Source organism: Haematobia irritans, chromosome 1, assembly GCF_050003625.1.
Source record: "Haematobia irritans isolate KBUSLIRL chromosome 1, ASM5000362v1, whole genome shotgun sequence".
NCBI classification, from domain to species: domain Eukaryota; kingdom Metazoa; phylum Arthropoda; class Insecta; order Diptera; family Muscidae; genus Haematobia; species Haematobia irritans.
Window position 1 is genome coordinate 255,609,570 of NC_134397.1, and position 16,117 is coordinate 255,625,686.

General features: G+C 27.8%; 1 protein-coding gene across 1 annotated transcript in view; it reads left to right on the top strand.

Annotated features, from left to right (window-relative positions):
• Positions 1-16,117, top strand: part of Nha2 (Na[+]/H[+] hydrogen antiporter 2) — a 328,883-nt gene that overhangs the window by 278,748 nt on the left and 34,018 nt on the right. The window contains exon 9 of the mRNA XM_075290150.1: positions 7,300-7,443. Within this exon, the coding sequence (XP_075146265.1) occupies positions 7,300-7,443 (144 nt within the window). The remainder of the gene's footprint in view (positions 1-7,299; positions 7,444-16,117) is intronic.

The window sequence follows — 16,117 nt, forward strand, 5'->3', positions numbered from 1 at the left end:
AAATACGTTTGAGAAAATACGTCAATTATGACCAGATCGGTGATAAATATATATGGCAGCTATATCTAAATCTGAACCGATCTTTTTCAAAATCAATAGCGCTTGTCTTTGAGCCAATGTAAAACTCCGTGCCAAATTTCAGGACGATCGGACTTAAACTGCGAGCTGTACTTTGCACACAAAATTACATATACAGACAGACGGACAGACAGACAGACGGACATCGCTAAATCGACTCAGAATATAATTCTTTTCTTTCTTGGCGTTACATACAAATGCACAAACTTATTATACCCTGTACCGTCTTAGAATTAAATTCTGAGTCGATTTAGCGATGTCCGTCCGTCCGTATGTCTGTCGGTCTGTTCATGTATTTTTGTGTGCAAAGTACAGGTCGCAGTTTAAGTCCGATCGTCCTCAAATTTGGCACAGGGTGGTTTTTTGAGACAGAGACAATCGCTCTTGAAATCGGTTCGGATTAAGATAAAGCTGCCATATATATATATATATATATATATATATATATATATATATATATATATATATATATATATATATATATATATATATATATATATATATATATATATATATATATATATATATATATATATATATATATATATATATATATATATATATATATATATATATATATATATATATATATATATATATATATATATATATATATATATATATATATATATATATATATATATATATATATATATATATATATATATATATATATATATATATATATATATATATATATATATATATATATATATATATATATATATATATATATATATTTATCGCCGATCTAGTTGGCGTGTTTATCAACCGATTTTTTTCAAATTCTGTGCATCGGAATATTTTATGAGTTTCGCAAAACTTGCAAAATATCAGCCAAATCGGTTCAGATTTACATATACCTCCCATATATATCTTTCGTCCGATTTAGACTCATATGACCACAGAGTCCAAAGTTTACTACCGGTTTTCGTGAAATTTTGCATACAGAGCAGTATTGATATTCTACCAGTGCTTGGTAAATTTGATTTAAATCGGTTCAGATATAGATAAAGCTCCAATATATATCTTTCGTACGATTTGGACTTATATGGCCTCAAAAGCCAGAGTTTTGCCCTGACTTGCTTCAAATTTTGCACAAGAAGTATGTTTAATATTGTCGGTTAGTGTACCAAATTTGGTTGAAATTGGTTCAGATTTAGATATAGCTCTCAAATGGCCTCAAAAGCCAGAGTTTTGCCTTGCACAAGAGGTACGTTTTATAGCATCGTTAATTGTGCCAAATTTGGAAATCGGTTCAGATTTAGATATAGCTCCCATATATATCTTTCACCCGATTTACACTCATATATGGTGAAAGTATAATATAGTCGGGCGGGCCGACTATATTAGACTTAGACTTATCGGTCGGTCGGGCCGACTATATTAGACTTAGACTTTACTTATTTGTTTTCTATAGAAAATGTCAAAATTTTATTTCTACGAAAATGTGGTTAAAATTGTATTTCTATAGCAAATTTTTAAAAATTGTATTGCTTAGGATTTATAAAAGTTTGAAATTTGCAAAATAACTCTAACAAAAGATACACATTTTCCCAACGTGCTAGATTTTGTAGGTTAGTTTACAATATTTATAGTATAGCCTCCCAGTAAACCAATCTACCGAAGGGTCTTTGAGAGGACCATATTTTTAAAGCGATTTATAAATTTCGCAATTAGGAATTTGTAGTATAGCCTCCCACTAAACCAATCTACAGATGGGTTTTTGAGAGGACAATAAGCAATTTTTAAATGTCGTGAGTCTCTAAAAGATATTTTGAATGTTTGAATTCACATCGTTTTACTCTCTGATATAGAACCATCCCCTGCATAGTTTTTACGCATCTTGAACTCACAATTTTTTATGTTTGGCTAAATTTTAGGAGGTTTGAAAATTGGGCGTTTTGCATACACTTTAGGCATACTCTTATGGCCAATTTTCTAAGGTTTTTTTTTATCCAAATTCTTTCTTTGGCCCCGGTATACAACGAAACAATTTGTTGCCTAACTGTTGGCATTTTCATTGTAAATATGCCTTATTCCAGATTGGATGTGGGAGAAAAAAATAACATTGAAGTTTCGTTTTGTTAACTTGTACAAAGCTATTATCACAGGAAAAACAAAGTTGTTTAGAAACTCTTGATTGAGTTTGATTTCAATTTTCTCAGAGAAATAATAAACGTAGAAGCAACTGAAGAAAACATTTTTTTTTTCTAAGCAAGTAACACAACTGCAAAAACAACTTATACATAGAAACAAAATTCTGATCTTTTCTTGTTTTGTTCATGTTTTGAGTGTGTGTGTGTGTTTTTTTTGTTGGGATTTGGTTACATTCCATTTATAACTATTGCAGCTACATATGTAGTAATCAAAGTTAAGCCAATCAAAATATAAATTTCCAAATTGCAAAATGAATTTATTGAATGGAATTAAAACTAACATATCAAGAATCACTCAAGAATACTTTTGCATTGTGAGCTGCAAACATGAGTTTGGGAGCGTAAATTAGTAATGACAGGATTGACAACAGATGGCGGAGTTCATGCCATAACCTCATAGAATAGCTTTCATTTTCAGTAGTTGTCCGACTATATAAAGTAATTCTAATTCGATACAACTTGTCACCCGTGTGACAAAATTTTCTATAGCAATAAAATTTTGACAAAATTTTCTTTAGAAATAAAATTTTGACCAAATTTGCTATAGAAATAAAATTTTGACAAAATTTTCTATAGAAACAAAATTTTGACTAAATGTTCTATAGAAATAAAATTTTGAAAAATTTTTCTATAAAAATAAAAGTTTGGCAAAATTGTCTATAAAAATAAAATTTTGAAAAAAATTTTCTATAAAAATAAAATTTTGAAAAAAAATTCTATAAAAATAAAATTTTGATACTATAGAAATAAAATTTTGGTAGAATTTTCTATAGAAACAAAATTACGAAAAATTTTTCTATAAAAATAAAATTTTGACAAAATTTTCAATAGAAATGAAATTTTAACAATTTTTTTCTATAAAAATAAAAGTTTGACAAAATTGTTTAAAGAAATAAAATTTTCTACGGAAATAAAATTTTGACCAAATATTCTATAGAAATAAAATTTTGAAAAATTTTTTACAGAAATAAAATTTTTACAAAATTTTCTATAGAAACAAAATTTTGATGAAACGATCTAGAAATAAAATTCTGACAACATTTTCTATAGAAATAAAATTTTGACAAAAGTTTGTATAGAAATAAAATTTTGATAAAATTTTCTGTAGAAGTAAAATTTTGATGAAATGTTCTAGAAATAAAATTTTAAAAATTTTCTATAGAAATAAAATTTTGACAAAATTTTCAATAGAAATAAAATTTTGACAAAATAATAAAAAATAAAAAAAATAAATAAAATTTTGACAAAATTTTCTATAGAAATAAAATATTGACAAAATTTTCTATAGAAATAAAATTTTGACAAAATTTTCCATAGAAATAAAATTTTGACAAAATTTTCCATAGAAATAACATTTTGACAAAATTGTCTATAGAAGTAAAATTTTGACTCAATGTTCTAGAAATACAATTTTGACAAAATTTTCTATAGAAATACAATTTTGATAAAAATTTCTGTAGAAATTAAATGTGGACAAAATTTTCTATAGAAATGAAATTTTAAAAATTTTTTCTATGAAAATAAAAGTTTGACAAAATTGTCTATAGAAATAAAATTTTGAAAAATTTTTTTACAGAAATAAAAAATTTTCTATAGTAAAATTTTCTAAGAAACAAAATTTCGACAAATTTTTCTATAAAAATAAAATTTTGACAAAATTTTCTATAGAAATCAAATTTTGACAAAATTTTCAATAGAAATGAAATTTTAACAATTTTTTGCTATTAAAATAAAAGTTTGACAAAATTGTCTAAAGACAATTTTGAAATTTTCTACGGAAATAAAATTTTGACCAAATATTCTATAGAAATAAAATTTTGAAAAATTTCTTTACAGAAAAAAAATTTTGACAAAATTTTCTATAGAAATAAAATTTTGATGAAACGATCTAGAAATAAAATTCTGACAACATTTTCTATAGAAATAAAATTTTGACAAAAGTTTGTATATAAATAAAATTTTGATAAAATTTTCTGTAGAAGTAAAATTTTGATGAAATATTCTAGAAATAAAATTTTGACAAAATTTTCTATAGAAATAAAATTTTGACAAAATTTTCATTAGAAATAAAATTTTGACAAAAAATTAAAAAAAAAATAAATAATATTTTGACAAAATTTTCTATAGAAATAAAATATTGACAAAATTTTCTATAGAAATAAAATTTTGACAAAATTTTCCATAGAAATAAATGTTTGACAAAATTTTCCATAGAAATAAAATTTTGACTAAATGTTATAGAAATACAAATATTTTCTATAGAAATACAATTTTGACAAAATTTTCTATAGAAATAAAATTTTGACAAAATTTTCTATAGAAATAAAATTTTGACAAAATTTTCAATAGAAATAAAATTTTGACAAAATTTTACATAGAAATAAAATTTTGACTAATTGTCTAGAAATACAATTTTTTCAAAATTTTCTATAGAAATACATTTTTGATAAAAATTTCTATAGAAATTAAATGTTGACAAAATTTTCTATAGAAATGAAATTTTAACAATTTTTTCGTTAGAAAATAAAATTTGTGGTCAAAATTTTTCTACAGAAATAAAATGTTGACAAAATTTTCTATAGAAATAAAATATTGACAAAATTTTCTATAGAAATAAAATTTTGACAAAATTTTCCATAGAAATAAAATTTTGACAAAGTTTCCTTTAGAAATAAAATTTTGACAAAATTTTCTATAGAAATAAAATTTTGACAAAATTTTCTATAGAAATGAAATTTTAATGAAATTTTCTATAGAAATGAAATTTTAACAATTTTTTTCTATAAAAATAAAAGTTTGACAAAATTGTCTATAGAAATAAAATTTTCTACGGAAATAAAATTTTGACCAAATGTTCTATAGAAAGAGAATTTTCGTAACAAAACAAAACGAATGAAAAAAGAGAAAGCACGTTCAAACCCAGCCAACTGCACTCAAATCGATGATTTGACAGTGGCATAGGAAAAGAGATATGTTTGTACGAATTTAGTTGGCATAAGCCGGCTATCATGCAAAACCTTTTTCCGGAAGGTTCGAGAATGGTTCATTGTTTGGTTTAATGAACTGCCGAAATTTATTATGATGATTGGTTGATAGTTTTGCTGCAAGTAGAGGATGCTGATGAGGAATGTGGTAATTCCGAAACGTGCGTCCATCCAACCATCTTGCAGTCTATAGGGCTTTGCCCAAATAAATTTGACAAACATTATTTTCCTCTGTTGGTTAAGCTACACTTGTAGTTTAGACAATGCATGGTTTTAAGCTGAAATCAAAAAACAACAGAAATAAAATTTTGACAAAATTCTCTACAGAAATAGAATTTTGTGAAAATGTTCTACAAAGTAAAATTTTGACAACATTTTCTATAGAAAATAAAATTTTGATCACATTTTCTATAGAAATAAAATTTAACAAAATTTTCTATAGAAATACAACTTTGAGAAAATTTTCTACAAAAATAAAATTTTTACAACATTGTCTATAGAAAATAAAATTTTGACAAAATTTGCCATAGAAATAAAATTTGGACAAAATTTTCTATAGAAATAAAATTTTGACAAAATTTTCTATAGAAATAACATTTTGACAAAATTTTCTAACGAAATAATGGCACACAACTATTTGTTTGCTAGTTCTCTTTCAACAAATCAGGAAACACACACCGCCGAAGACGAATCTTTCTTTACAACGGCAATGCGAGCTCTCACACATCTGCTGAAACAGCTGCATTTTGGAGGACTCAAAATATCAATCTGATGGGCCATCCGCCGTATAGTGCTAGTTTAGCACCTAATGACTTCTTTATATTTCCGTAACAAAATATTAAAATGAGAGGTCCACTTTTTCGACACCTGAAGAAGCGCCCCAATTAGAGTGGCAAAAGTGCTTCGACAATTGGTTCAATCTCATGCAAAAGTGTATAGATCTTAATGAAGGCAATAAAGCGAGTTTCTATGGACGATATTTGTGTTTGTTCTCTTATCGTGAAATATAAAAGACAACGCACATAGCCTAATAAAGCGTATGTTGCTAGAAAGGTGGGAATTAGTAGTGGCTAGATAGCGATCAATTCTTCTGTTACCATTCATTCAGTCTGTTACCATTTTTTCTGAATAAAGTCTCAAACATGCAGGACCTCTACTGGTCCATATGGACACTGAAAGAACAGTTTTTTTCTTTAACCAAAATACACTTTGTATAAAATTTTTTAATTGAATTGTAAATATACGCTTTATTACATTTTATTTAGACACCAAATCCATTACATTTGGATAGATTTTGTGCGTTGGATACCAAATCCAATATAAGCGATAACTTCTAGCTCCTGTAATATTTTTACAACTCCCCTACATCTTCAAAAAAGACAGACATCCATCCATGCGCAGAAAAAAATTTCACGAAATTTTTTCCAATTAGAATCTTAATTGAGTTTTAAAAAATATTCAACTAAAAATTTAATTGATTCAACAAAATTTTTAATTGAAACAAAAATCAATCAAACATTAATATTATCAATTAATTGTTTAATTGAATATTTTTTAAAACTCAATAAAGATTTTAATTGGAAAAATTTTCGTGAATTTTTTTTTGTGCTGTCTATCCTCCCTTCTTCAGGAAGGACGGACATCCATGATTGATGACATTTCAATTAAAAAATTAATTGGATCAATTAATTGCGTGATTTAATCTGAAAACAATTTTTTTGTGTGGAGCACCTGTCACTGTCCCTCATTTTCCACCAAATTTGCGTATATATGCTTATTTAATCACCGCCGTTATTTACAACAAAGTCCCTACAATATAGCCTTGTTTAAGTTCCTACATTAATTGAAAATTCTTAGCATATTTTTAGGGATAATTTACCTTCTACTACAACAAAATCCTTTTTCGCCATAAATTACCTACAAGACCATGGAACGAAAAATTCCATTTGGTCTATTCGACCAAATATGCAATTGAATTCACTTAGGGATTTTTAGCATTATTCTCATGCATTTATTGTGGTATACTGAATCAATTTTCTTATTTTGTTTTTCTTTTTTTTGTTGTTCTCCCATTACAGGCCAGTGTATCCAAACGTCTTGATTTGCTGTGGAAATTTTTAAAGCCCGTTTCGTTTGCACTCATTGGTAAAGAAATTAATTTCGCCATTTTGGATGGTAAAGTCGTTGGTTATGGTGCCCTGTTGGTGTTGCTCGGAAGTCTGGTAATTATAACCTTTTTTGTTTTGGTTTTTCAGTCTAGTTCTTAAGTTTTGCTCTTTTTTTTTTATTTGTGCCCTGCACTATGGAAGCACGGTATAGTGGGAACCTTTCATATAGTTTTGGCCTAAATGTGCTGGTGTTGCATGGATTCATGGTAGTGGTTTTGCATTGTTATAGTCCGGAAGGAAGAAAAACACTGGCAACAAAGTTATGCGCTTGTTGTTAGTCGGTGGTCAAAGTTTCAATACGAGTACATATATGCATGTCCTTATTTACAAAGAGAGATAAGTCCAAATAATTCAGTGCAAAAATGTGTTGCCGTATGTCTCAAGATTAAAAGATAAAATACGAATCTATAAGACCGAAGATTTCAATGATGGATCTGTAGATCCAAAGGACCTAAATCCAAATACAACAGTTATTAACCAATAAATCGGAAGATATAAGTTGTGGGACTGTTAGTCCGAAGGTCTCAGTCATGGAACTGTGGCCCGAAGATTTCAGTGGTGAAACTTTGGATACGGAGACTCAGTAAAGAATAAGAGATCGGATCGTCTCAGTACTAGAGCTGTAAACTCTGAGATCTCAGTGGTGGGAGATGATGGATCTATAGATTAGAAGATCTCAGTGGGAGAACGGTAGAGCATAAGGTCTCATTGGTGGAAATGAAGATCCGTAGATATAAGTGATGGATCTGTAGGCTGAAGATATCAATGTTGCAACAATAGATCCGAAAATATCAGTGTTAGAAGTGTAAGTCCGACAATTTCTGTGGTGTGGTACTGTAGTCCCGAAGATCTCAGTGGTGGAGCAGTATCATGAACATCTCAGTGGTGGTACTGTGTCCTGAAGATATCAGTGGTGGAATGCTAATTTATAAGATCTCATTGGTGGAGCTATGGATCCAAAGATTTCATTGGTTGAACTGTAGACCCGCAGGTCTCAATGCTATAACTCTAAATTCAAAGATATCAGATCTGAAGACCTCAGATCAACCTGTAGATCCAGAGATACCTGCAGTGTAGCAGAAGTCTGGAAGTGATCCGAAGATAACTGCGGTGGGTCTGTAAGTCTCATTGGTATACTGTACTTCCAAAGGTCTCGTGGTATACCTGTGGGTTCGAAGTTATCAGTGTTCGAATCTTAGGCCCAAAATACATAACGATGTCTACTGAGCCACAAACAGATGAGTACCTTAAAGCCAGCAGTTCGGATAATATTACAAGTCATTCTCAATCAGTTTTCGTTGCAAAATGTGAACAATAAGGCCCGAAAGTCTCAGCCGTCGAACTGTGGCACGAAGATCTCAGCGATGAGTCTTGGGGGTAAATATATTAATTCGACAAAATTTTCTACAGAAATAAAATTGTGACAACAATTTCTATAGAAATAAAATATTGACAAAATTTTCTATAGAAATAAAATTTTGTTCTTGTTTTTTTTTTTTTTATTTCAGCTTAAAACAATGCATTGACTTAACTACAAGTGTAGCTTAACCAACAGAAGAAAATAATGTTTGCCAAATTTATTTGGGAAAAGCCCTATAGACTGCAAGATGGTTGGATGGACCCACGTTTCGGAATTACCACATTCCTCATCAGCATCCTCTACTTGCAGCAAAACTATCAACCAATTATCAGAATAAATTCAGACAGTTCATTAAACCCAACAATGAACCACCTTGAACCTTCCGAAAAAAGTTTTAACATGATAGCCGGCTTATGCCGAAATAAATTCGTACAAACATATCTCTTTTCCGTTGCCACCGTCAAATCATCGAAATAAAATTTTGACAAGATTTTCTATAAAAATAAAATTTGAAAAAAAAATCTTGAGAAACAAAATTTTGGAAAATTATTCTATAGAAATAAAATTTTGAAAAAAAATTCTTGAGAAATAAAATCTTGACAAAATTTTCTATAGAAATAAAATTTTGACAAAATTTTCTATAGAAATAAAATTTTGACAAAATTTTCTATAGAAATAAAATTTTGACAAAATTTTCTATAGAAATAAAATTTTGACAATTTTTTTTTTTAGAATAAAATGTTTACAAAATTTTTCTTTAGAAATAAAATTTTAACAAAAATTCCTATAGAAATAAAATTTCGACAAAAACTTCTATAGAAATAAATTTTTGATAAAATTTTCTATAGAAATAAAATTTTGACAAGATCTTTATAGAAATAAAATTTTGAGAAAAAATAATAAATTATATAAACTAACATTTTGATAAAATTGTCTACAGAAATACAATTTTGAGAAAATTTTCTATAGAAATAAAATGTTGACAAAATTTTCTATAGAAATAAAATTTTGACAAAATTTTTCTTTAGAAATACAATTTTGACAAAAATTTTATTTAGAAATAAAATTTTGACAACATTTTCTATTGTAATAAAATTTTGACACAATTTTCTATGGAAATAAAATTTTGACAAAATTTTCTATAGACATAAAATTTTGTATAGAAAAAAATTTTGTCGGTGACAAAAAAACGGAGACCGAAGAAGTTGATAAATAAACTTTAAGTTTTGTTTGTGTTTTTTGTCCACATGTTTAATGTTGTCTTGAAAATGCCTTACAGATTATGGCGAAATATCGATAAATAAATAAATAAAAACACGCAGACCTCGAGCTTGATTAATCATTTCATTATATATTGATAAACGTCGAACAAAAAAAAAATTAATAAATTGAAATAAAATTTTGAAAATTTTTTTTTAGAATAAAATTTTTAGAAAATTTTTCTTTAGAAATAAAATTTTGACAAAATTTTTTTTAGAAATAAAATTTTGACAAAATTTTTTTTAGAAATACAATTTTGACAAAAATTCCTATCGAAATAAAATTTTGACAAACTTTTCTATAGAAACAAAATATTGACAAAATTTTCTGTGGAAATAAAATTTTGACAAGATTTCTTGAGAAATAAAATTTTGACAAAATTTTCTATAGCAATAAAATGTTGACAAATTTTTTATAGAAATAAAACATTGACAAAATTTTCTATAAAAATAAAATTTTGAAGAAATTTCTTGAGAAACAAAACTTTAGCAAATTTTTCTATAAAATTAAAATTTTGATAATATTTTTCTTTAGAAATAAAATTTTGACAAAATTTTTCTTTAGTAATAAAATTTTGACAAAATTTTCTATAGAAATAAAATTTTGACAAAATTTTCTATAGAAATAAAATTTTTACAAAAGTTTTTTTTAGAAATAAAATTTGACAAAATTTTCTATAGAAATAAAATTTTGACACAGTTTTCTATAGAAATAACATTTTGACAAAATTTTCTATAGAAATTAAATGTTGACAAAATTTTCTATAGAAATTAAATGTTGACAAAATTTTCTATATAATAAAATGTTGACAAAATTTTCTATAGAAATAAAATTTTTTTTTATAGAAATACAATTTTGACAAAATTTTTTTATAGAAATAAAATGTTGACAAAATTTTCTATAGAAATAAAATGTTGACAAAATTTTCTATAGAAATAAAATTTTGACAAAATTTTCTATAGAAATAAAATTTTGATAAAATTTTCTGTAGAAATAAAATTTTGACAAAATTTTCTATAGAAATAAAATGTTGACAAAATTTTCTATAGAAATAAAATTTTGACAAAATTTTTCTTTAGAAATAAAATTTTGAGAAAATTATCCTTTAGAAATAAAATTTTGACAACATTTTATATAGAAAAAAATTTTGACAAAATTTTCTATAGAAATAAAATTATGTCAGTGACAAAACAAACGGAGACCGAAGAAGTTGATAAATAAACTTTAAGTTTTGTTTGTGTTTTTTGTCCATATTGTTAATGTCGTCTTGAAAATGCCTTACAGATTACGGCGAAATATATTATTGACAAAATTTTATTTCTACAGAAAATTTTGTCAATAATTTATTTCTATAGAAAATTTTGTCAAAATTTTATTTCTATAGAAAATTTTGTCAAAATTTTATTTCTATAGCAAATTTTGTCAAAATTTTATTTCTAAAAAAATTTTGTCAAATAAAATTTTGACAAAATTTTTTTAGAAATAAAATTTTGACAAAATTTGCTATAGAAATAAAATTTTGACAAAATTTTCTATAGAAATAAAATTTTGACAAAATTTTCTATAGAAATAAATCATTGACAAAATTTTCTGTAGAAATAAAATTTTGACAAGATTTGTATAGAAATACAATTTTGACAAAATTTCTTGAGAAACAAAATTTTGGCAAATTTTTCTATAGAAATAAAATTTAAAAAAAAATTTTTTTGAGAAATAAAATTTTGACAAAATTTTCTATAGAAATAAAATTTTGACAATTTTTTAATAAAATTTTGACAATTTTTTAGAATAAAATTTTGACAAAATTTTTTTTAGAAATAAAATTTTGACAAAATTTTCTATAGAATTAAAAATTTGACAAAATTTTCTATAGAATTAAAATGTTGGCACAATTTTCTATAAAAATAAAATTTTGACAAAATTGTCTAGAGAAATAAAATTTTGAGAAAATTTTCGGAAATAAAATTTAAGAAAAAACTGATTTTTGTATTCGGTTGATTTTTCGTAAAATGTTCTACCAATTTTGGTAGAATAATATTGGCTCTAGTGGCAACGGCGTTCGCGTGCCTGTTTTGTTGATGAACGCAGTTCGCATTTCTTTTCGATACTCAGAAGTGTTACGGTAAAATATGGCAAATGTACGTAGAGGTCTACAAATGAAAAAAGTCATAGAGTAAATTTCAATGGTGTTAAATTAGCCCTGCAGATAAGTTAGCTCTCTTCAGCTTTAAATATTCCAGACAATCTTAAACTTCCATTACTAATTTCGCATTAGCTTACTTTGTGAATAAGGCAAAAATTTAAGGAGATTGTTTTTCATTCCTGTTGTTTTTTCGTGTTTTTTTTTTTTTTTTTTTTTTTTTGGAAAAATATTTTGCTACGGTTTTGTTGGTATTGTTTTTTCATTATTTTGCCTTCGGTTTGCTTACTCGGTTGGTTGGTTGGTTCATAACAATGGTCAAAATGGTCATTGTGTTTATGAATGTATGAGGAAAATGGCGTTTTTAATGCACATGCCGCTACCATACCCATTCCTATCGATTTCTGCATGTTAACTTGATATGTGAACATGTGTGGGTGTATTTGTGTTAGCATTTGCAGAGCTGACAGAATTGTAAAACGGTTCTCAGTATGTATGGAAAATATTTTTTTTTTAAACAATAAATTAAAATGTGTTTAATTTTTTCGTTGGTTTTTGCGTCTTTGATTATTTTGCACATTTTCCGCTGGTCTTTCTCTTGGAACTGTTAACAATGCAAAATTTCTACGATTTCCTTTATGCAACATGCCTCGCTTTTTTTGAATAACTCCCATTATGGTGTGGCGTGATAATATTTTGGGATTTATTCAGAAAATGAGAAAATTATTAGATTCTCATTCAATAATGTTGGCGCGATTTCTGACTTTGTCAAAGTTTCTGTGGTGAGACACGCCATGGTCTCTATGCTGAAAGAAAAATCACCAAGTGGAAAATACTGAATCGAACGTTCAAGATTTCATGATCAAAAGTTCGCTTTTAATGATATTTATTTGTTAATAAAAAAAATAGTGAATAATAAAGCTTAAATGATTGGACAAGATGTAAGGCCCAAAAACATACGAAGTAAACCGCAATATTTGTTTTAGTTTTTTTTTAGTTTTATTTTTCAAAAGCAAAAAGGTCGAAAATAACATCAGATTTTTTGGGAGTCACCTTGGTGAAATTGTTAGCATGCGCGCCTTGCATACACTAGGTCGGATCGATTATACTTCGACCGAACACCAAAAAGTTTTTCAGCGGTGGATTATCCCACCTCAGTAATGCTGGTGATATTTCTGAGGGTTTCAAAGCTTCTCTAAGTGGTTTCACTGCAATGTGGAACGCCGTTCGTACTCGGCTATAAAAAGGAGGTCCCTTGTCATTGAGCTTGATATGGAGTCGGGCAGCACTCAGTGATAAGAGAGAAGTTCACCAATGTGGTATCACAATCGACTGAATAGTCTAAGTGAGCCTGATATGTTACATCGGGCGCAACCCAACCTAACGTCAGATTTTAGATGTATTCAAATTGGCTCCCATTGACAGGAATTATGGCCATCACGTGGCCGAAAAAGGCTACGCGAAATTGGATTTGTAAGCCCAAACTCTCATTGGTGTACGATAGGCCGCAAGGTCTCAGAGGTATAATTGTAGGGTCGAAGGTTTCAGTGTTGGAAGCATGAAATTCAGAACGTTGTCTATTCAGCCACAAGCAAAGCAATGAGCCTTTTGTCAGTTGTTAATGTGATGATCCAAGTTCCTGTCAGTAAGCTTTACATGGCAAAACGTCAACAATAAGTACTACCCAGCTGGTGGATAGCGTGAGAGTTAAGTCGTTTTGTGTAGTTGATCTCTGTATCTGAATGGTGTATAGACTCCACTACAAGAGGTGGAACTGTAGGTCCGATGAACTCTGAGAGAACTATTCGCCCTTATGTCAAATCTCAATGATAGAGCAATATATTCGTGACCATTCTACTGTAGAAATGAAGAGAGGAACCTCCGTTTTAAACAATGCTTGTTTAACGGGTGTTGAGTGCGATGGCTCTGAGTCCTGGGTTGGAATGACCATGCTATGCGGACCAAATGTTTGTCTGCCCAGGACTTCACCACTGTCCTTAGGACATTTTCTCCATAGTATTCGGCATTTATTTTGACCCGTCGGTCGAAGAATTCGATCCGGGAGCGACTATCGACAGTTACTGCTGTCCATTACCGTCGGCGGCGCCTTAATTCGTGTGGTCAATCGAAGGTGTATATTTTCAGCTTACCTCGCGGTTGCCGCTCGGGACAATATTAATTGAAGAAAATTTTATCAAACAAAAAATATTTTTCTTTTTTAAAAAATTTATCTGTAGAACTTTGTCAAAATTTTATTTGTATAGCAAATGTTGTCAAAATTTTATTTCTATAGAAAATTTGGTCAACATTTTATTTCTATAGAAAATTTTATCAAAATTTTATTTCTATAGACTGTTTTGTCGAAATTTTATTTGTATACAAAATTTTGTCAAAATTTTATTTCTATAGAAAATTTTATCAAAATTTTATTTCTGTAGACTCTTTTGTCAAAATTTTATTTGTATAGAAAATTTTGTCAAAATTTATTTCTATAGACTCTTTTGTCGAAATTTTATTTTTATTAAAAATTTTGACAAAATTTTATTTCTATTGAAAAGTTTGCCAAAATTTTATTTCTATAGCAAATTTTGTAAAAATTTTATTTCTATAGAAAATTTTGTGAAAAATTTATTTCTATTGAACATATTGTCACAATTTTATTTCTATAGAAACTTTTGTCGAAGTTTTATTTCTATTGAAAATTTTATCAAGATTTTATTTCTATTGAACATTTGTGCACCTCTTGGTTGGAGGGGAATAATTTTGCAAAATCTACCAAAACATCAAGAATTTTACCAACCTACCGAACAGTAAAAAATCTACTATTTTGTGGGGTAGAAATGAAGCGAGGATTCTCCGCTTAAAGCAACTCTTGATTGACGGGTGGTGAGTGCGATGGCTCTGAGTCCTGGGTTGGAGTGACCATGGTCTGCTGAAGAAATGTTTGTCTGTTCAGGGCTTTACCCACTGTCTCCACATTTGCTCGATAGTATTCGGCATTTATTTTGACCCGTCCGTTGAATCCGTATTCAGAATATGTTCATATCAGGAGCAAGTTTTCCACCACTGCGTCGTGGATTTCGATCAAATCTGACCTTCACCTTTCGGATCAATTTTCAAGTTCAATGACCGTACACATAAGTTCAATATGAACTAACGCAAAAGAAAATTTTCGTACGATTCCCAAAAAATAATAAGAATTAACTACTGTATGGTAAAAATGGTCATGATTTGGCCCCCCACCATAGTATGGGGGGGGTCAACCGTGGTGCAATGGTTAGCATGCCCGCCTTGCATACACAAGGTCGTGGGTTCGATTCCTGCTTCGACCGAACACCAAAAAGTTTTTCAGCGGTGGATTATCCCACCTCAGTAATGCTGGTGACATTTCTGAGGGTTTCAAAACTTCTCAAAGTGGTTTCACTGCAATGTGGAACGCCGTTCGGACTCGGCGATAAAAAGGAGGTCCCTTGTCATTGAGCTTAACATGGAATCGGGCAGCACTCAGTGATAAGAGAGAAGTTCACCAATGTGGTATCACAATGGACTGAATAGTCTAAGTGAGCCTGATACATCGGGCTGCCACCTAACCTAACCTAACCTATGGGGGGGGTACATTAACTTTGTCATTCCGTTTGTAACACATTGAAATATTGCTCTAAGATATATATATATATATATATATATATATATATATATATATATATATATATATATATATATATATATATATATATATATATATATATATATATATATATATATATATATATATATATATATATATATATATATATATATATATATATATATATATATATATATATATATATATATATATATATATATATATATATATATATATATATATATATATATATATATATATATATATATATATATTTATTTATTTATTTATTTATATATATATATATATATATATATATATATATATATATATATATATA